The 22,001-nt window shown below is 43.1% G+C and overlaps 1 protein-coding gene across 4 annotated transcripts; it reads left to right on the top strand.

Moving 5' to 3' along the window:
• The first annotated feature begins 303 nt into the window (after positions 1 to 303).
• On the top strand, positions 304 to 20,535 carry rnf44 (ring finger protein 44). Of its 4 annotated transcripts, none has more exons than XM_072692990.1 (11): positions 304 to 418; positions 6,810 to 7,008; positions 9,290 to 9,533; positions 12,164 to 12,283; positions 13,871 to 14,044; positions 15,106 to 15,270; positions 16,823 to 16,938; positions 17,329 to 17,416; positions 17,541 to 17,662; positions 18,130 to 18,229; positions 18,953 to 20,535. In XM_072692990.1, exons 2-11 carry the CDS (start codon positions 6,902 to 6,904, stop codon positions 19,013 to 19,015), a joined length of 1,299 nt encoding a protein of 432 aa, XP_072549091.1. In that variant the 5' UTR covers positions 304 to 418; positions 6,810 to 6,901; the 3' UTR covers positions 19,016 to 20,535. The 4 variants fall into 4 exon arrangements, with proteins under 4 accessions (XP_072549091.1, XP_072549089.1, XP_072549092.1 ...); XM_072692988.1 differs by having other exon boundaries at positions 12,164 to 12,331; XM_072692989.1 differs by lacking the exon at positions 304 to 418 and adding an exon at positions 4,794 to 5,157 and having other exon boundaries at positions 12,164 to 12,331.
• Positions 20,536 to 22,001: the final 1,466 nt, after the last annotated feature.

The raw sequence follows: 22,001 nt of genomic DNA, 5'->3' as shown, positions 1-22,001 counted from the left end.
GGCCGCCGTGCTGTGACATTGGGATGAAGTAATACAGTAATTACGGTAGAGCAAGTCGTAATGCAGGGCGCCTTTAAAACAGCCCACATAGGGGTGTCTCCAGAACCGCGCCAATGTGTAAAACATAAACTCAAGCCAATCCAGCTTCTAAAGTTATTTACAGGCATATTAAATGGTTTCTATTTCGTTACCAAGCAAAAATTGTCACGTATATGCTCTACGTTTGGCGCTTTTTCAAGTCCGGGATCCGCCAGCATCCCCGTCTCCGCGGCAGTGGTGCAGTCCGCGGACTGTTCCACTTGGCAGGAGGCAGCCGGGGACGTTAATGCCGCACCGAGTGGCCGAGAGACGGGGCGATGGATTACACAGCAAAACGAGAAAATGTCGGTGACTGAAATGCGAGCAAATTAACAATCAGGTAATCTTCTGACCCGGCTTTTATCCTCGCGTTTGGCCTGCGGTCGGGGGAGCTCCAGTGATAGTGTGTGTCTCGTCTGTTTGCCCCTCCTTGCTGGGAGAGAGAGCGGGAGACGGAGCCGAGCCGAGCCGAGCCGATGTCGTGTTTACATCGGGCTGCGAGTGCATCAGGCAGCCGCCTCAGCTTGGAGGTTAAAAACACACAACGACCATACGTTCCAAAAATAATAAGAAATAAGCCCCCTCAAAAGAAAAACTTAAAGAAAAGCAAACGACCCCCGGATTATTTGGTGTTAAGGTGTGTTTTCATCATAGGCTGCCTGGATGATGCATCGCAGTGCGGGGACGAGCAGGCTTCAGTTACCGTAATAACCCGCAGCTGCATCTGTGCAACCTCCGTTTGGCTCGTATTTCCACTCACAGGCTTATTTGGTGTGTTTAAAAACACTCTTGCTTGCTGTTGACTTATTTCTCAGATAATTATCCCGGGGAAATGATAAGGCAGCCCTGTGCTGTGTTCTCGCCCGTTGCCGGCTGCTCGTTTGGCGCAAGGGTTACGTAACAGGCTAGTGCTACCGCTAACCCAACAACAACAGTGCTGTGGCTCATTTCAGCCTGCTGTCTTCACACACACACACACACACACACACACACTTGCTTGTTTTGTGCATTTTTGTGCAGATATGTGCTGCATGTATGCTGTAAAGGTACTCAAATGTCTCATTAAAGAGCCCATATGCTGCCTTTTTGGGGTGATATTTTATTATTATTATTATTATTATTATAATTATAATTATATGCTGTGTAATTCCTGTTCCCAAAACACCCAGAATTCATTTACATTACATTTGTCTTCCTTTAAGCAATTATACTTGGTACTGTGCCTTTAAGACATCAAATATAGGCCTATGCAAATGACCTATGTTCTGATTGGCCTACTTGTATTGTGGCTCATTAAAAAATATTGTTGCTTTTTGTTATGATATCAGACATATGATCCTCAGGTCTTCAGATTAGTTTGATTAACTGTAAAAAAGGATTAAATGTAGTATATTATTGGATTGTTGTCTTCCGTATTTGGCTGGATTGTTGATCACATGGTTGTGGGTTCGATACCCATGCCTATTAAAGTGACTCTAAGTTAGGACCCTTGAGCTAGGTCCTTAACCCTCTCTGCACTTCTAAGCGGTAGTGGGGTTGTTGATCACATGGTTGTGGGTTCAATACCCAGGTCTGCTAAGCTGCCACTGTTGGGCCCTTGAGCAAGCCATAGCAGTATGAGATCACATGCTTTCATGATGTCACATGTGCTGCATGTCTTCATATGCATATTCAGCCTGCAGCAGTTTAGCTCCGCCCACTCCAGAACAGGTGAACGTAAATCCAGTAAAAAGGAGAAACAAGAGCTTCTCATTCTGAAGAGAGAAAGTAGGGAGATCTTGTGGGTGAGCTAGTCTGAAGAGCAGAGCTCGGTTCCTCCAGGGTTCTCCTGGACGCCCCCCAGTCCAGCCAGCACAGCGTGGAGGATGTGCTCACCTCCATCAGCAGCAGCAGCAGCAGCAGCAGCAGCAGCAGCTCACCTGATTTACCATCATTAAGCCCTGATTTACCACCAAACCAGGTGTTGATCTGAGGAGAACCCTAAATAACACTAGACTCCATGAGAGAGGAGAACTTTGGAGATGTTCTAATGATGAACACAGTGGAGGGGCTTGTTTTCAGCGCCGGGCCTGCTGCCAAGTGGAAAGTGATAATTGCACCCTTTTGGAAATGATCATATCGCAGAAGCTGGTGCTGCAACAATAATTAACATACAGACAACTTTTATTTCTTTCTTTTAGAACTTATCTCTAATGATTCACTGTGTAAATGACTCAGTGGTGGGTGAATCAGTTGCTCACTCTCACTGTTTATCTCATTAGACTCCACTGTTTGATTCATATCAACCCATAAACACGTGTCTGCATCGATCTGGAACTTCTACATCTACTAAAATCTACGTAAACTTCATATATTTTCATCACTCATTCAGTAATAATTGATCATTGATTCATTTAGGCGAGTTGTCAGTCTCGCTGAAGCGGCGAGTCCTAGGAAGAGGGCGGGGTCACGAATGAATCCTTACGTCACGGTTCTCCGCCGTAAGCGGCAGTAATGGCAAGTTTGATTCTGTTGACCGAACCGATTCTTTCTTGCTGTCTGTTTCAGTGAGTCGAACATGACTCATACGATTCGTTTGCGTTTGTTTTGCTTGGTCTGCAGATAAACAGCCGTAAGCTCAGCACAGTAAGGGTTAAAATGTGTGCGTTTCAGTGTGTATTCTTAAATGAATGGTTCATTTAAATGTTGTAGTGGTTCAGTGTTTAACCTTGAGCTGAATCGCTTCCCTCAACAGGTGCTGCCTGCTTTGCTGGATGTGTTTTTCCTGTTTTAACGATTTAAAGGAATAGTTTGATTAAAATCACATTGATGTAATTGATCACAGGCTCCAAAATGCAGTTAATCCGTCAGGACATGTCTGATATCTGACATGTGCTTCTTTAGTTCTGAACAGGAGGCGCCAGGCCAATGCAGCTAACAAATACTGGACTTAGACTGTCACCAGTTTCAGATCTGTATATACACGCCACAGCTTATTCACTTCAAAATGTATTAAAATCTTTGTAAAAAATAAAGAAAAGTAAAATAAAACATAAAACACAATAAAAGCATTTTTTAAGCCAAAATTGGATTCAAAATAGTTCCAGAATTCAGATTTATTTTATTTATTTTATTACTGGCCCCAAATTTAGTCAAACAGCCAGGATGGGTTTGATACCTGACACGTCTATATATATATATATAATATTAAATATAATAAATATAATATTATATTCAATTATTATATTATATTAATATTAAATATATTAATAATATTAAATAGTAAATAATATTGTTATTGCTTTTTTACTCCTTATTTATATTCTGTATATAGTGTAATTTATTTGTCTATGTTTTTGTAACTGAGTGTCTTGCTATCCCTTTCTGTTGTGACACTGAGAATTTCCCCACTGTGGGACTAATAAAGGATTATCTTATATATATATAGATATAGGCCAAAATCTTAAAATTTTTAAAATATACAGTAATCCCAGATTTGTTTGTGTTTATGGACTAAAATACAGTGATCTAAACCACATGAATGAAGATCTGGAGGTGTTTAAAGTGAGTTTACAGATATATGAGATTGGTGACAGTCTAGGGCCAGTGTTTGCACGCCAGATATCGAACATGTCTTGGCTGATTGACCTCATCCAGAGTAAGTGATTAAATACTGCTAATTAGACTAGTTCATTTTCACTTTGGGGTCAGAATGATAGGTCAGCTTCTTAAGCCCTGCATACAGCTGATATCCGCCACTCCTGTTCACCTCCAGACCTGTTCCAGTGCTAACCTTAAACCCTGCGTTCTTCCTCCAAGTCTGAGCTTCAGTGATGGACATATGGAGCAAGTGTGCAGACGTCTGTAAGGCCATGCATGCACTCTGTTGTGTTGGACAGGCAGTTGTAAACAAACCCATCGCTAGATTGCTAGGAAGGCAAGTCAAAAGCCCAGCCCGTACGACTGCGGATCACGGTCCTGCTGTGCCTGCGGACCGAGAAGGTTAAAAAATGTTCCGGCATGTTTTGAGAGAAGAGTGCTAGAGCTAATGGAAAGAACACCTTTCCAACTGTGAAGCACAGGGGTGGATCGCTCATGCTTAGGCAGCCATGTGCTGCAGCCAGTGGCACTGGCGATAACAATAACAACAATACATTGAATTAATGTAAAGAAATATGCATTTGCCAGCTGTGCTGATGTACAGGGTGTACAGTATAGTGTAAATAGTGCAAATTAAAGCTAGGATTAAACATAAGTAATGGTGGTTCTTCTGTGTTCCTCTTGTTCAAAGAGCCATTTGAAGCACCTGAATCACTCACTCTTCATATTGCGAGATAAATGATTTTCTTTAAATAGTGTACTTAGACGTAGAGCTGGGCAATCCGTTATATTTTATAATATCGTGATAAATGTTCTCATTGCATATTGAGGATATGATCATTACAAACACTGTAATGTATCTCCGTCTGGTGTTAACTGATAACTGATGAAGTGCAGCACATTTCTGAATATAGTATAAAGTAGTTTTTACAAATCCATCACTACTGATTCTTTTTTTATGAAAATATCCTGAAATATCACGATCCAATATTCCAATAAATCTAAAACCTCTGCACGGTATTTTATACATCACTTCATTGCAGGCCTTGCATCCATAGCTCTGTTCACAAAGGCTATTCGATTCATTTAGGACGCGCAAGCTTCGATTCGGAGCCGATTCCCGAGCCCCCAGCAGAATGACAACACGCGCGCTGGAATGTTGCGAATTAAACGAGTCGCGGCGATTCTGAAAGAGGCAGTTAAACCCAGCGACTCGCTCCTTCGACTCGGTTCGGTCTGAAATGGAGAAAACCCTCCAAAACATCGGGGAATAGGTCTTATTTTGGACATGAGCACTTCAGCGAGGCCGACGAGCAGCGAGAGGAAGTAATGGACAATAAAACAGGGAGGATAAGCAGCCCAAAGTGAAGCATGCAGGAGCGCTGATGAAGAGCCGCTGCTGGATCCGGACTATCGAGCACTGTTTCACTGCTAAACGCCTCGTTTTGTTGCTTTTAACGCCGTGAAACTGCGGGGGACACGTCCGAGTTGAACAGACAGGTCAGCCCTGCCAACTGGAGTCGATTTGCTGGTGGATAACATCATGTTTAGCTCCCAAAACAAAGCGAGTCGTGTGCTGTAGCTGCTCAGCCCTGCGCGTGTCGCTAGCTCGCTAGCTAGCTCGTTAGCTAGATAGCTAATGGTTTCAGCACAGATTAGAAGTGAGGGTTCTCGATAATCAGAGAGTTCTAGATAATAAACAACACTGTTGTGTGTATGTAGTGCTAGCTAAGCTGGCTGGCTGGTTAAGTCAAGCTAAGCTAGGCTAAGCTAACCTGCTACAGTGCACCTCTCTGCATTTCCTGTTGGAGCTTGTTTGCATACAGACTGCGCTGAAAACAGAGAGCCAGCAGCTCCCAGCAGTGCAAAATCGCCTTGTGGTTCATTCCCCCATTCCTGGCCACTTTTATCCTTTATTTTAGCTGACTGGGGAAGCACCACGAGTTAGTTAGATAGCTAGCATTAGCCAGTCTAAACAAAGTGAGCCACATGTGTTGGGTTGGCTCTGCTGCTCCTGCTCCTGCTGCTGCTGCTGCTGCTGCTGCTCTGTCTTTGTGCTTGCTGGCTGTTAATGGCTTAAAATCCACCCCACAGCTAAACTGAACGATATAAGAGCTTACCAGGAGGTCAGAGCGTGAGGAAACCGACTAATGTCGATGTGTAAACCGTGCTTTAGCACTGCATTGGCTGCACTTTTGCACAGGGCAGCTTAGGGCTGGAGCAGCCTCTTTGTTATTGCTTTGTCTGGGAGCACATGGCCGTCCCTGCTTTGTTGGAGAGTGCTAGTCTGGCCAGCCCTGGAGGCTTCCCAGCAGATGATCTCCACCTTTTCTCAACCTCAGCTCACTTCATCAACCCTGTCCACCTCTTTAACACCATGCTGTTTTCATTTTAGACCATTTTGGGCAGTGGGATGTGTTTTATATATATATATATATATAGGGCCTAGACAAGTGATCGCCCACCCTGCCCACCCACCTTATTTATTGCTCCCATTTCCAGTCAACCATTATTGATCTAGATGGTTTAAATCCAAGATTGCTTTAAGTGCTAGATTTGGTTGGATTTGGTCACTGGGTTTGGAGGTGAGACCTGCAGGAGGGTGGATGTCCCACTAGGTAAACAGCCCTGAATGCAGTCTGAGTATCGTGTTAAAGGGGAAGTTATGTTGAAGTTGGATATGCATGAATTTGTGTGTGGTTAAATTGTCCGGATGTAAACAAAGTCAGGCAGAGTGGCTGGTTGTGGGGAAACGCTCCGTTTTAGAGAAATGTGGCGTGTTGGAGTTGTTTACAGGGGTGGTGAATGGAGCCAGACGTTACGATACCTGATGCTTTTAAAGCCGTTCAGGGTGGATGGGGACGTGCGGGGAGAGGTGGAAGGCAAAGTAGTCTCCAAAGAAGGGGTATTGCCCAGTAGGTATGCTGGCTGCACTTGTAGTGTTGTAGATGTTGTGACCATTGGTTCCCAACACTGTGAAGAAATCGGCCACACACTCGGGTTGACCTCTGCTGTTCAGTTAGGCAGAAATGTTGAAATGGAGATCTGTCGAGTTCCCCTTATTTAAACACTATGGTTTTTAAGTAATGTTCAGATGTAAGGGCTTAACCCCAAAACCTTGACTGAACGCTCCTGGTTTGTGTCTTTGACAGAGTGAAGACAATCTGAGGCTGTGAGACCCAAGTGCCTCTAGCACTACCGCTCCGCCACCCCCAGCTGTGACTCGTTCGGCACGACGTCACAAATGCGACCATGGGAAATAGCTGTGAATAGGCGGCCGCCAACAGCCCCCTTAAACCAGAGGAGGTTCCTCGGGGAGCCCTGCAACACGCCTGTGCACCTCAGGAGAAGGTGAGTCAGCCGTCACGGATCTTGTGAGCGCACTAGCTTAGCATCGGGTTGAGCCATAGCCTGGCACATTTCTACCAAACCTGGCAATTATTATTGCTTGAAGGTGTTTGGGACTGGTGCCTGGGCTTCCTTACTTACGGCCAGGGGCGGTAGGCCGTACGGGAAACATGTGAATGGCCTGTTTTAGCCTTTGAAATACTGACCATGAATAGTGGATAAGAAGTAAAATCAACGACTGTTTTCTAACGTTTAGAAACACTAAGCAGTTTGGAAAAAACATTGTTATCAATAATTTTTTCAGGCAATTATTATTTAAAAATAGATTTGAGAAGTCTTCATAGAACTGCTCAAACTGAGCAGTGATCTGTATTACAGATTACAGAGCCTAGTAGTACCCGGAGATGCCCTTTCGTCCAGTTTTCAATGCTTATAAAGTGCTTATAAACTAGCCAGAGACAAACCCTGAGTTTATTTAATTCCAGTCAAAACTTGAAACATAGAGTTTCTGAAGTTCTTCAGGAAGTTATTGAGGAGATTAGCTAGAAGATAATCTATCTGGATGAGCAGGAGGTTTTCAAAAAGAACTTTCAAAGTTATTAAAGGTTAATAAATATTAGTAGAATATAAAGATTTCTGTTAATTTTTCCAGTAAATATGTTTTAATGCTATTTCCTCACCATGGAAAACAAATTATGTGTAATTAATGACCTTCTGGACTGGAAATAATTAAAATAAGAGTTTTTGACCAGCATGTGTTTGTCTAGTTCCCGACACTAATAGAATAAGGGAACGTTAAAGAGGGCTACTGATAATCCTCCATGAAAACAAGTAACTGCTGTGTTTCTACTGTTTTACTATCATGGGCTATTTTCATTAAAGGTAAATTCAACATTCGACATCATTTATCTTCATTTTTTGTCATTTTAATTTTCACTATTGATTAAGTACAAAAGCTGTCCACTTTATTATTGTAATATTTTATGATGAATGAACCAACATTCTCTGAAATGACTGAAGTGAATGAAATCTCTTTACTTCAATGTTTTTTTTGTTGTACAAATATAAGCTGTAGTTGGTGGGTTGAGACCTTTGGTTCTGACCACTTTTCAAATTAAGCATTGATCTGTATTACAGATTATTAGCTGGAGATGTACTTCCTAATACTTCTCAATGGATTAAGAAACAAACACCCTTCTTGATTATAGTACCTACAAACTAGTCAGAGACAAACCCTGAGTTTATTTAATCAAATACGAGATCAGGAGGCATTTCTGAGAAGATTAGGACACGAAATACTGAGGAAAATTAGCAACATATTTACTTTTCCATTAATTTTCAGTTTACAAATAAATATGTACTTAACAACCTTTTGGACTGGAAATAACAGAAATAAAAGCTGGTCTCAGTTTGCTACTGTACAGTGATCTCCAAAGCATATCATAAGTTTGGCAACTTCTCAACTCACAGCTTTTTCAATGTTGAAAAACATGAAAGATACACTGGCAATCTGGGCAAAAGTATTGGGACACCTGCTCATTAATTGTTTCTCCTGAAATCAAAGCTATTGGAGCTTCTCCTGCTTTTGTTGGAGTAAATGTCTCTTCTGTCCAGGGAAGAAGGCTTTCTACTAGATTTTGGAGGCACATTGCTGTGAGAAATTGATTGCACTCAGTTCCACCATGCTGTGGGTTTTTGGTATAGTGAAGAAGGGCTGCTTTCATATAGTCCTGCAGTCGAGGACTGAATTTGAATGCAAGTGAATATATTGTATTTATCATATTTCTGCTTATTGATTTGCATGTATCTTATTTTTTCATGATAAGTGAACCAATAGAAACGCTCCTAAATGACTTGGAATGAAATCTCATAACGTAATGTTTTTCTTTCTTTGTGGACTTACCATTTTTGGAAATATGCCGTTGTTATTGAGTGCAACAGTATGTTTATTAAATTGGATTTATTTCAGGCTTGAAAATTATGTGCTGTTTGAATCCTGTCACTTTTATCAAGTCTTGCAAAGTGCAGCCAGACTACTTTCAACCTCTTTGGCTGGAAGAGGAGCAGCTGTCTGCTGCAGCAAGAGTTACAGATTACAGACCCATATTAATCTACTGCATGGTGTCTGTATTGGTCTCTACAGTTTGGGCCTTATTTTGTGGATGTTGCTCCAAAGTTGTCAGTCTTGTTTCTGCCGCCCCTCTTAATGACCAGTCTGCATAAAAGCAGGTAACCCTGCAGGATGGTAACGCATGTTTGTGTGCTCTTTGTTCCCGTGCTCCAGTCCTCCAGTGCGACGGCAGTGGGGGCAACGAGACAGACCCGTTTTGCACGGCTCCCTGCGGCAGGATGAGACCTTTCACCATCCTGTGTTCTCGCAGCAGCAGCAGCAGCAGCAGCAACAGCAGCAGCACGTTCCTCTAGAGGAGTCCAGGCAGTACAGCCACCCCAGCGCGCCTCCACGCATGCTCCATCCAGCCACGCACCCGCCTCAGCAAAGCTCCATCATGGTGGACCTTCATGAACAGGTGGGCAGCGCACCTTCAGGGCTCCAGGAGTGGGCTGTGGTGGTAACGCGACCTCAAAGTCAGACACTGTGTGTAATTGACTGCATATTTGTATGAATATCATCACTGTCCCACAAAAGCCTTGTATCTCCATTTTTGCAGTTTTTCGGGTTTAAGTGTAATTTGAATTAGGATTCATTTATATAACCTTTATTTTCTCAATTATTTAAAGGAATAATCGATTATTTCGATTTATATTTAGCATAAGGTTGTTTTATGCATTTGCTAACAAACAGTGAAGACCGCAAAAATCATTTTTAATAAGGTAATGCATTATTTAATGAACTTTCCTGTGACTATAATTTAAAACCAAGGATGTGCAAATTAGCAGCTGTGAAATATAACAAATGAATTCCCTTAATCAGTTTCCCCCGTAATTATTTAGATCAGCAAAAAGGCAGACTTTGTTTATATTAGTGACTTTTATTTTGACACGGTCTGGCTGGAGCCACAAAATCATTGCCTCTCCTCCGCTCAAAATGTAACCAGCAAGCTGATTGGCTCTTTTTATTGATGGGCAGGACTAGAGTTGGGCAATATGACGATATTTTATTGTATCGTGATAAATTTTGTTATTGTGATAACAATAAGCTTTTCTAATCATATGGAGGAGACAGGTTTCATTACTAACAGTGTAATTAGACTGGGTTAATTAGATGAATTTCAGCAGATGTTGAGTGTAAATCACTGTATTCAGTACAGGAGAGGATCTGAACAGTAGTTCATAAGAGTCTGTTGCTACTGATGTTTTTAGTCTGTGATTTACATGTATTGTGATTAAATATTGTGAAAAAGGTCTTTATATATCGTGATATAGTAATTTTATGTACCATATCGCCCAGCACTTGGCAGGACTTACTTTAATTGTAACTAGCAAGCTGATTGGCTCTTTTTGTTGAAGGGTGGGACTTTCTCTATACACAGACGCCATGTTGAGCATTACAAGAACTCACCTGAGGAGATCTCCTCTTTACTCTCAGCCCGAGTCCATATGAGACTCCCACTCCTCACACTAATCTAACACGGCTCTCCACTCACACACCGGAGGCATGGCGCTGCAGACGTGGGGCCATGTTGGCTTCTGGCTCCGTTCACGTGACGGACAGCTGCTCAGTCTGCATGCTTCCGCCGCAGCTCTCGGCTGAGATTGAGGGAGTTATTACTGGAAGGAGTAACAGTGGCAGTAAAACTGTGCTCCACACTGTTTTGGTTAAACGGTGATGATGTTAAATTTTTCCGTTGACTTTCATCAATGGTTATGAAGGTTTATTTTGGACACGCAAGCAACACTAATACATGTGCAGAGATCTTTATTACAGATGATATTAAAATGTTGAAAAAATGATCTTGGCCGAGCGCTCAGGGACTTCGTTTGAACAGATGGACATGATGCTTTGACAATGGAGATGAATTGGGCTGGAGATGGAAAAGTTGCTTGGGTTCAACAATTGATCGTATTGATTTAGAGCCATTTTTTCTATCATTTTTATTGCTGTATAAAAGAAGTACAAAACATTCATTCTTGTTGGATGCACTGTGTTTTTTTTTTTTTTTGTTTTGTTTTTTTTTGTGAGAATGCAACAACCTTCAGAGCACAGTAAACTTTAACTTATTGCCCCCCTCCCCTCAAATCTCTGTAATGGTAAAGCAAACAATGTGCTATTCATGTTTTCTCATTTTTGATATTAACAAAGCAAACACATATACATGTTGTTTTGTTAGATCAGCTTTGTTACAGTTTATGTAAATCAACATCATCCGAGGTGTCTTATTATTATTATTATTATTATTATTATTATTGTTGTTGTTGTTGTTGTGGCAAGAGAAAAGTTTAAACAGATTAAACAGCAAAACTGGTGTTATCAGAAAAAAAAACTTGGTCTAGTTAAATAGTTTAAGTTAAATTGTTAAATAAGTTAATATTTATAGTAAAATGTTACTTGTGGTAGAGTTTGGTTTGATTGTTTTTCACAGAGATTTTGTACGTCAAGACTAAAAATGGAACAAAAAGGATAATGTAAATTTCAAGGATTATAATGTGTCCAATATGTAAAGTTGTTTTTATAAAATACTTGTAAACAATTAGATTAATTAAAAAATAATAATAAGGAACAATTAGTAAAAATAAATGTTTAAATCTACGCAAAAGCAAAAACGTTTTTCACATACATATCAAACACACTAGTGCACAAACTAGCAGTGAAATGCTTTGACAACTGATTATATGAAAACACAAGGTAGAGAGACAAAGTTCACCAAATTAGAATAAAAAAAATACTTTGGAAACGTTTAAAAAAGAGCAAAAAAAGAAATGTAGACCAAAAAAATTCATATATAGAATAGAAAATATACAGTACTATAAAGAAATGTAGTAATGAAGTAGTAAGAAATGTAGTAATTTATCATGATAACCTCGTCATATCACCCACAGCAAATCCACGGTCTGATTTATCTGTATCCTCAGACCTTTACAGAGTACCACAGTACCCTGGAATTAGAGCATCCTGCATGTTTTGGGGCCTTTTGTATTTATTCCCTGCTTTTAAATATTCATGTTCTGAATAACCCTCTTGTGTCTTCCCCCTCCAAAGATGCATCAAGGATCAGTTCCAATCTCTTACACAGTTACCACGGTGACGACCCACGGTTTTCCCATCCACACGGGGCAACCGATCCCAGCGTGCAACGCCCAGCAGCTCCCAGCATGCTCGGTAATGTTCAGCGGACAGCTCTCTCTGCTCTGCTGCCTTCCTCCTCCTGTGAGTTTGAAAAGGAAGAGCTGGAATGTCAGTGCCGTTTGTGTAGAGCGCACCTGCCGTATCCCACCACTCCAGCTTTACGCTAAGAAAAGAAAAAGAACAGTTTGACCAAAAAATAAATAAATAAAAAATAAAAACAACCCAAACAGCCAAAGGACACACTGACAACCTGGCTGAGAACAAGTGCAAGCTGGTCTCCTGACCTCCTGGTCAGCTGCCACTTCTTATAAGCCATCTGAACTTTTTGGTCGAACGGTTTCTTGAGCGCGTTTGGTCCAGGCCGCCTCAGCAGCCGCTGTACGTTAGTTATCAATATTCATCTAAATATATATGCTTTAATATATATTTTTTTTATATGGAAGGGAAGCATAATGTCTGCTAATTCTGTCATCTGCTTAACCCATTGCATCTGTGTTGTCGACATAGTTCCTGCCCATGTATTATGTTCGTGTATGTACTGTGGTGATGATGGTCATGATGATGGTGGTGGTGGTGGTGGTGGTAATAGTAGTAGTAGTGGTGGTCAAGCAGCCGTCTCTGTATCCAGTCTGTATTGTGGTTGACGCAGGTCAGGGCTTTTTAGTATGATCTGGTTTTCAAGTTTTGTAAACTGGGTTGTCGTGTGAGTGCAGTCTGTAAACGGGAGGCTTTTGGATTGCCAGCTTCATTTAAATACAGTTAAACATAAAAAAATTAGGACCACCCCATCAAGCAATACGGACGTATGGATCAATATTTAACCTTCTTTCAAACCACTGTCCGCTGTATCATGTACAAGTGCCCTGAACATCTGACCAACATGTCCAGGTCTGACCGTCCTAGCAAGTTCTTGCCTAACCGTTTCAGCAGCTCAGTGGAAATAAGATCCGGGCTTTGGATCGGTTTATTCAGACAGAACCAACTGTAGCAGGAGCTACCTGTGGTCCTGTGCTGACATTTTAGGACCGTTGGAGACTTCATTACGTGTCTTGAGGTCTGCTCTGCTGGGACGGTCAGATCTGGCCATGTTGGTCAGTTGTACCGCTTGGACTTTTAGTGGAACGGCTGATTTCTGATTGTCCTGAGATCCTTTTTAAACCCCTTCTCAGACTCCTCTGCATCTACAACCCTCTTTCTGAAGGTCTCAGAGAGTTCTCTGGATCTGGCCATGATGGTGATCATCTTCACCATCACCTCACTTCAACCATCAATCCAGAGCAGAGCAGTCTAAACGTCTGAGGTTTAAATAAGACCAACTCCTCCAGAATAATCCTCTCGAACCCTGTTCTGATCTTCTGATCCTAATTCCACACATTTGAAGTAGTGACAAATGTGGGTGGGTTCAAACTTCATTTCAGAGGCTTAAATGAGTTCAGAAAGACAAAGGCTTTCAATGGGGTGTCCTAATTAAATTAGCAGCTTGATGTTGGTGTTTTCTGCTGTGGCCTAGTAAGAGAACGTGTACTGGGAATGGTTCTCTAACCCGGAGAACTTTACTTTAATTTGATTGTTTGTTTGTTTGTTTGTTTTCTCTCCCTTCTTTCCATCTACTCTCTACAGCTAATTCAGGCATGCACCATGCAGCACCTGCCAGTGTCTTACCAGGCCTTTCCGCCGCTGATCTCCAGCGAGCACTTCATCCTGCACCCCAGTCCTCCAGTGCCGACTCACCAGCCCCCTCACCTGGCCCCGCTGAGCCAGTTCGTCCCCTTGCAGCCACAGCACCCACGCATGGTAAGACCCGAGACCTGCAGCCTGCCTCAGGTTCCGCTAGCAGAACGGCTCTTTTCTTGTACTTATTTGGGTCTGTCGGACCTCACAGTGAGGTACGGTTGAACACGGCTGCTCTGTAGGCATTCGTTCCAGCCCTCCTGAACAAGACTGTTAGATTTCATTAACTACGCTCCCTTGAGGAGCTGAGCTTATTAGTGAAATTAGGCCATGCTGGAATGAATCAGTGCAGACATCTCAGCTCTTAAGTTGAATTCTTAATTTTTGTTTGGGGGGGGGGGGGGGTGTTGAATTTCTGTAGTAATGTTAATAGGACTGATCAATGGAAAAGGTCAGATTGCTCACTCAAATACATGCATGCTCGTGCATAGTATGGGTCGGTGAGAACGATACAGGATCATTTGTTTAAATTAGTGTTAGTATTTACGAACCTCTTTACAGACGTACCCCTTTAGTCGCATTTGGGTAAAGCAAGTGATTGAGAAGGCATTTAATGCTGAGAAATGACACTTTTGCTGTTCCAGACATAAGTGCGCCCCCTAGTGGTTGAAAAATCAGTAAAAATGTGTCTGTAACTCTGCCTCAATTTTTTTATTTTAGAATTTTGTTTGTCTAATTCCCCCAATTTTCTTCCAGTTTGGTTCTGCCAATCATCCCACCAGTTTGTAGCGACCCCTAACACTAGGACGGGTCCCTTGCTCCACCACACCAGTTAACAGACAGCTGTGCTAAACAACATCATTTAAGACTGATAAAGAGAAAGAGCGCCATCTACCCACCTCCCAAGTCCTGAAAAAAACCATTTCTCTGAACATCGTTGTCTATAAATTGTACCAAACACTTGGAGAAGAGAAGAACCGAAAACGTAGACCACCCTAATGTTTGCATCGGCTATTTGCATGGTGGGAGCATCACTCTCGTAATGCTGTAGGTCCTCAGATGTTCAGCAGCTGCCTTTTGTGAAGCTGTGGCTACAGCTTGAACATTGGCATCCCACCCACCATCGTTAAGCCCACTAAAGAAAGGCGACACCTGCCTGTTTCTGTTCTCTGGTTTCTTACCAGCCTCTGCAGAGAGTGGAGAATGAAGTGGACCTGAGAGGAGACCAGCATCCTTTGGGAACATTCTCTTACCCTCCTGCCCATCACCCACCAGCAGCCATGCCTCCCTCTGTGCCCCTCCAGTACCTTCCCCAGGAACCTCTCCACCAAGAACTGCCCTTTGGAGTGGTGAGTCGTCTTCTACCCCAGACGCTGTTGTCTAGGTTTCATCAGTTGTCTGATGCAGTGACTGTAGAAAACATGGACAGCGCAGCATCTCTCGAAGGTGAAGCCACCACAGATCTAGAGCTCTTGCTGGCTAAGTTGCAGTATGATCAACTCGAGCAGTTGAGTAATTGTCTTTTTTTTAAATAGAGGGAATCCAAAATATATGTTTAGATTCCAGCAGGACTGAACAACTACTTGATGGCGTGAAGCCGAGGCAGAGGGGGTGGTAAGTTAGGCAACAGTGACGATGTTTCAGAAAAGGTCAGAAGCATGGAGGCATTTTTGAAGGAGGATCTTAAATGCAAGCTCTGTCTGCAAGAATCCGCTCATCATTCAACAACATCCAACATGGCAAACCACTGAAACCAGAAGGTTCCCACACCTGTCTCCAAAATCCTCCAGTGTAGGGCAGGTTTACTGCAGGCAGTGAGTTTATTGACAGGCTAATTCAGAATACAGGTTCTGTAGATCTCTGCTGAGCCCGTCATAAGACAAGAAAGCAGGACCACGCATCTGCCTTGTGATTTCTATATATTTCTATAAAGTACAGGCGCCTAAAAAGCATGAAATAGACCAGAAATTATAAGCAGGCAATGCTGCAAATGTCAAAAAATTTATTAAAAATGAAAACTTTTAATGAAAATTATTGTTTGTATATGTTAATTTAGTTTTTGTGTAAACAAAAAAACTGATTTTAATGTTTAAACTGATTTTTGCTGATTTTTAAATGACCAACTGTTAAAAACAAAACAAAGCAAATGAAAGTATAGTCAAATCTTCTTATTTAATGGATTGGAAACAGTCCTATATGTTTTAGTGACGGAACAGTTCATTTCCCATCTCCAGTGTCTTCAAATTTCAGCAGTTAGTTCTAGTGCACTTTTACTGTTGGAGCGTCCACTTGCCGGACAAACTGGGAATCCAGGGGGAAATCCGCTCTGCTTCTGCGCTGAAAGCTCAATGAAGGCGCTCTGAGACACTGAGGCTCGGTCTGGGAGAAGGGGGAGAGTCTGGCTACACCTCTGGTCTGCTCAGACTCTGGTTGAAAATTGGACGACATGGCGGACAGTTCTGGCATGATTTCTATAGCAGTCCATGTTTTCTGCAGTCACAGATCTGGTGTGAAGATTTTCCTCTAGATGGGTTCAGTTTATACAGCACATCCACCCTTACGTAACCGTGTCAATAATTTAACTCCAGAAGGGTCTAGACCATATGGTGCCCAGTTCATGCGCATGCTTCAGTGGCCCATTTTATCAGGCATATATCTGATCCTTTCCATTTCTTTGCAGTGCTGATCAAATAAGACCCAGTAACTTTACTGTGACACCCTATTAAATTTGTTCAAAAGGACAAAGGCTTTAATGGGGTGTCTGAGTTTTTCTCACGTGTGTGTGTGTGTGTGTGTGTGTGTGTGTGCGCGCCTTTTAAGTCTCTTTGCTGTTCTGACTTGAGAATGGCCACATTTAAGCATATGGGACTTGTGCTGACTTGGTGCCGTCTGTTTCCCCAGCCATATGCACATGTGCTGCCCAGGCGTGGGAGTGGCCAGAGATACCGGTTACAGCAGCCTCTTCCGCCACCACCCCCACCTCCACCTTACTACCCTGGCTTTCTACCTTACTTCCTGTAAGAGTCCTCTCTATCTCTCTCACTCGCTCGTCTTCTGCAAACCCAAAAGCTTAGTCCTTATATGGTTTATTCTGTAGGGGACATCTACACCGTTCTCCGTGTATTTACATGCAATGCCTTGTATCTTCCAAGCACCATTAGAACCCCAGCTAGTGCCTCCTTTTGCCCCATTCCAGATGCAAAAGCACTCTCTGTGCTCTGTGATTTTAGTGACTGCCGTGGGGGTAAGGACAAAAAGTGCTTTGGGAGCCAGTCATGCTTTTAAATGATCAGCTGCCCCCATTTCAAAAGGCTGTAGAAATACTACAGGTCCAGAATGCTTGGTGTTTGCCCTTAACTCCTTTTCCCTGGGTAATGTCATGTGTATTGCGTCCTGTGTGTGAATAGCTCGATGCTTCCAGTGCCTCCGACTGCTGTGGGCCCCGCCATCAGCCTGGATCTGGACGTGGATGACGTGGAGATGGAAAATTACGAGGTGAGCGAGTGCACCAGTCAAAGCAGAAGGTCATTTTCATACTGTGCTTCCAGTTCCCAAGAGCTGGACGGTCATCGCAGTGGGCTTTACCTGATTGCTTTCAACATTGTGTTTTCTGCTCCAGGCGTTACTGAACCTCGCTGAGAGGCTCGGGGAGGCTAAACCTCGAGGACTGACGAAAGCTGACATCGAACAGCTTCCATCCTACAGGTTCAATTCAGAAAACCACCAGTCTGAACAAACTCTGTGAGTGATATTCGTTGACACATACAGCCTGCATGGTTATATGCACTTTAAAGACAAAAGTATTTGGACACCTAAAGTCGAGAGTATGGGGGGGAGTTTATACTGGATTTGATTGCTATCAGTGATGGGAGCTTCAGTGAGGTCAGGATGTTGGATGAGAACCAACCTACCTCATCCCAAAAGTATTGGATGGAGCACCGTCCATCATTGTACATTTCCACTGCTTCACAGCTCAATGCTAAGGGACTAATACCCCTTTAGCCCATAGGCCTTTAGGTTTATCTGCTTCAGAGCGTCCTATTCTTTTGGCAGTACTTTTCTACCTTGCACATCTACGTCAGCACCTAAAAGTAAATCTAAAAGTAGCTGAATGCATTCACTAGAAGGGGTGTCCACAAACATTTGGACATGGTGTTGTCTTGTAGTGTTTGCGAAGGGATGCCAAACATTTTCTCTCTTCCTTTCAGATGTGTTGTGTGCTTTAGTGATTTTGAGTCAAGGCAGCTACTTCGAGTATTACCCTGTAATCACGAGTTTCATGCAAAGTGTGTGGACAAGTGGTTAAAGGTAAGTGACTCGCTTATTCACGTCATATTTGTCCACAGATTTTTCTGAAAAGCTCCCTTGTGCACTGACTGAGCACCTTATGATTGGGAACACCTGTACAACTAATCAGCCAATTGTGTGGCAGCAGTTTCGGGCAGTATTCAGATTGATTGATGGTCTCGGGTGTTGCTCACATTGGTGTAATAATGAAAACGCTCCCAGTGACCCTTGTTGATGAGAGAGGTCAACAGAAAGGACTGGTTGGAGCCGAACAGGGCAGAAAGGCTGCCGTAGCTCCGATGACCTCTCTGCACAACTGTGGTGAGAGGAAGAGTTTCTCTACTAGATTGTGGAGGAGCATTGCTGTGAGGATTTGATTGCATTCAGCGACAAGAGCGTTAGTGAGGTCAGGATGTTGGATAATTGATCACCATACCTCATCCTTAACTCCTCAACTGAACCTAAAAGTACTGGATGGAGCTCCACCACCATCATTCCAGAGAGTTCACAGTTCCTCCACTGCTCCACAGCTTAATGCTGGGGGGATTCATATCCCTTAAGCCCACGCCTGGCATTAGGCAGCATCATGAGCCAGAGAGTCCTATTCTATTGGCAGTACGTCTCAACTGGGACTAGACAAGCTGTGTGTGTGCTGAATGCATTCATTAGAAGGGGTGTCCACAAACATTTGTCCATATACTGTGTCCAACGTTTTTGTTTTTGTTTGTTTGTTTGTTTTTTCAGACCAATCGCACTTGTCCGATCTGCCGCGCGGACGCGTCTGAAGTTCACCGGGACGTAGAGTGAGTCCAGGCCTTCGTCCTTCACTGGAAAAACAGCACAAACCTTGGAGTGCGTCGTGCGAGCGGGCACACGCACCTGCCACCCAACTCCGTGCTCTTCAGCCAAATGCAAAAGCATCTCCCACCCTCAACACCCCCCCCCCCCCCCTCAACACCCACCCCCCACCCTCTCCAAAACCCTCCCACCTTTTGACAAATAAGCAATCTTGGAATTTGTACGGAACCTGTTAGACCTCTGCTGTGCATCATTGTGTGAGTTCTCATGAAAGCTACCGCCGCTTACAACTCCATAAACCCACACACCCACCCACATCTACCTACTCTACTCCACCCAGCTCCCTTTCCCTCCCTTCCACCTCCCCTCCTTTTAGAGTTCTGCAGTTGTGACCCCGTTTAGGTTCTCTGCCCTTGTTTTTCGCAGATTCCAAAGATGAACCTGTAATGCGTGTTGTGTTGGCATCTTCGTTTACACAATTGAATATTCTCTAGTCGTTCGATCACAGATAATTGAGAGTCGTGCTTTTCGTGGTTGTCGAGGGAGCTCGGGAGAGGACCAGGGCGGCGGTTTGGGTGGGTTCGCTTGATTGATTTAACGCTGTGCAATCAGACGAGCGGGGCGAGAGGGCGAGGGTAAAAAAAAAAAAAAAAGTAAAAGAAAAGAAGAGCTGGTGTTGGTCCATAAAGACGCCATTCTGCTTGGCTGAGGGGGGAAAAAAACACGTTTCGACCATCATAAGATGCATGTTTGTATAGGTGATGGGCTCAAGTGACTTGTTAATAATGTATGTTTTGCAATAATGTATTGATGATTTCAATATCTCTCTCTATCCCAACTCTTTTTAACCTGCGAATGCTAATGTGAACGTTATGACTTGCAGTGGTTCTGAATCTCCGAGGCCTGAAAAAGAAAAGAGAAAAAAAGACAAGCAGTACTGCAAATATGAGGCGGGATGCGCGAGTGTGTGTGAGTGTAATAGGGGGAGGAGAAATTCACAAAAGAAAACAAAAAGAGACGCTGGCGGGAAGCGTACTCCTTGAGACGGACTCTGGGCCTCATCGCTGTGGAGTTTTGCACTGTTGCTTGCGCTGGGAAGGTCACTGTGCGGCCAGGAGAAACGAGGACAAGGACAGCTCCGTGCCTCTGACCTTCTATACCCCCTCCACCCCCCCACACCACCTTCTGACCTCCGGCCACCTCCCTCTCTCCCTCGCGGGCGGGCCACGCCGCACACACTTTAAACCCGTCCCCCTTCCCCTCCACTGCCGACAGGCCCCCTTACGGCCCTCTGGGAAAGCCGCCTGACCTCCACCCATCCACTCTTAACTACGCTCTGGTCTCCAGGAGAACTCACCGCAGGCCTTTGCACGGACTGTTTCTTTTAGGTTAGCAATATTTTTTCCAATCGACGAGCTCCCGCCGCATTTCAGCAGTTTTTTAAGACGACCCGGGTCCAGCGGGAGGGGGAAGAACGAGCGCTCGAGGTGGAGAAAAGCAGAGGGTCGACCTCGGCACCGGGTGGTGGTGGTGGTGGTGGTGGTGGTGGGGGAACTTTAGTTACACCTTGACGTCCAAAAACAAACTACAAAAAAACAAAAAAAGACTTTGGAGAAGGTGCAAACCCCTTTCTTTGCAGAAAGCAATATGTGCAATGCGTGTCTGTCTTGAATGAAACATTTTACATTTAATTTTTGTGTTTTTTTGTTTTGTTTTGTTGGTTTTTCCTTTTTAGTTTCTGAAACCTTTCCTTTCGGAGGACCAGGCTTTTTTTTGTTTGTTTGTTTGTTTGTTTGTTTGTTTCCTCGTTTGTGAGCCAAAAATTCAATATACTCTACAAGAATTCAGCTCTGCCTTCTTCAAGACCTTCTGACAAGCACAAACCTGTTACTAATCTTAAAAAAAGAAAATCAAAAAAAAAAATCAAAAAAATGAAAAAATGTGGATTGAGGATCGCTCGTCGTTTTAACTCATTTTGAAGAGTGCAGTTTTTAAAAGGAGAGGGGCAAAAAAATAACGGTGTTATTTATTTGGTTTTATCTTCCTGCAAAAAAAAAAAAAGATCTGAAGGATATGGGCGCGGTTCAGAGCACTAGCGCGGCGTAACGTCGGTGTGTTTTGGGTTTTATTTTTGTGTTTTGGCAATTTATTATAATTCACTTTTTTCCGTTTTTATTTTGTTGGTCAGGTCCCAGGCCAATGCTAGTGGTGTAAAAGTGTCGTAAAAGATGAAGCATTGTACGTGCGCTCGCCTCGCCTCGCCTCGCTGTTAACAACAAAAAAAAAAAGAAACGGACAAAACCGTCTTTATTTTGTTTGTTTTTTGTTTGTTTTGTTTTTTAAAGACAGAAGAATGTCAAAAACAACCCCGTAACGTAGTTGACTCTACTAGTGTGTGTGTGCGTGTGTGTGCGTGTGTGTGCGTGTGTGTGCGTGTGTGTGTGTGTGTGTGTGTGTGTGTGTGTGTGTGTGCGCGTGTGCCAGCTGACTGTAGTTAATTCCGCGATGATCCGAACCTGAGCGACGGATCCGGACGGGGTTTGAAATTTTGAAGCGAGGGAGTCGTTGTTAGAAATGCACTGTAAACACGCTCAGCTCTCGGTTCACTGCTTAAAACCAGAAGAAGAAAAAAAACAACCTTGAAACGAGGGCCGGTCTTCTTTCTTTACTTACTTACTTAAAAGTACGCGAATTCTAGGACACAGATCTCTATAAATATATATATTATATATATTATATACATATATATACATATGGTATATATTCCTGCTTCATTGTGTACACTGAGTAGCGGTTCTAAGCAGATAGGCAGGCTCGCTTTTTTGGGTAAAGATGTAAAGATGGGATGTTGCTGTGATTTTTAGGAGCATGTCTGTGCTGATGCGTGCCAGGTATTTAAAAAAAAAACAACAACAAAAAAAGCCATTGTGATGAATTTAACCCACACTTTTGATATTAATAATAATAATAATCTGTGTATACATATCTGTTCACT

Source organism: Salminus brasiliensis, chromosome 12, assembly GCF_030463535.1.
Source record: "Salminus brasiliensis chromosome 12, fSalBra1.hap2, whole genome shotgun sequence".
Classification (NCBI taxonomy): domain Eukaryota; kingdom Metazoa; phylum Chordata; class Actinopteri; order Characiformes; family Bryconidae; genus Salminus; species Salminus brasiliensis.
The sequence above is the reverse complement of the archived record's forward strand: the minus strand, read 5'-3'. Positions and strand labels throughout refer to the sequence as shown.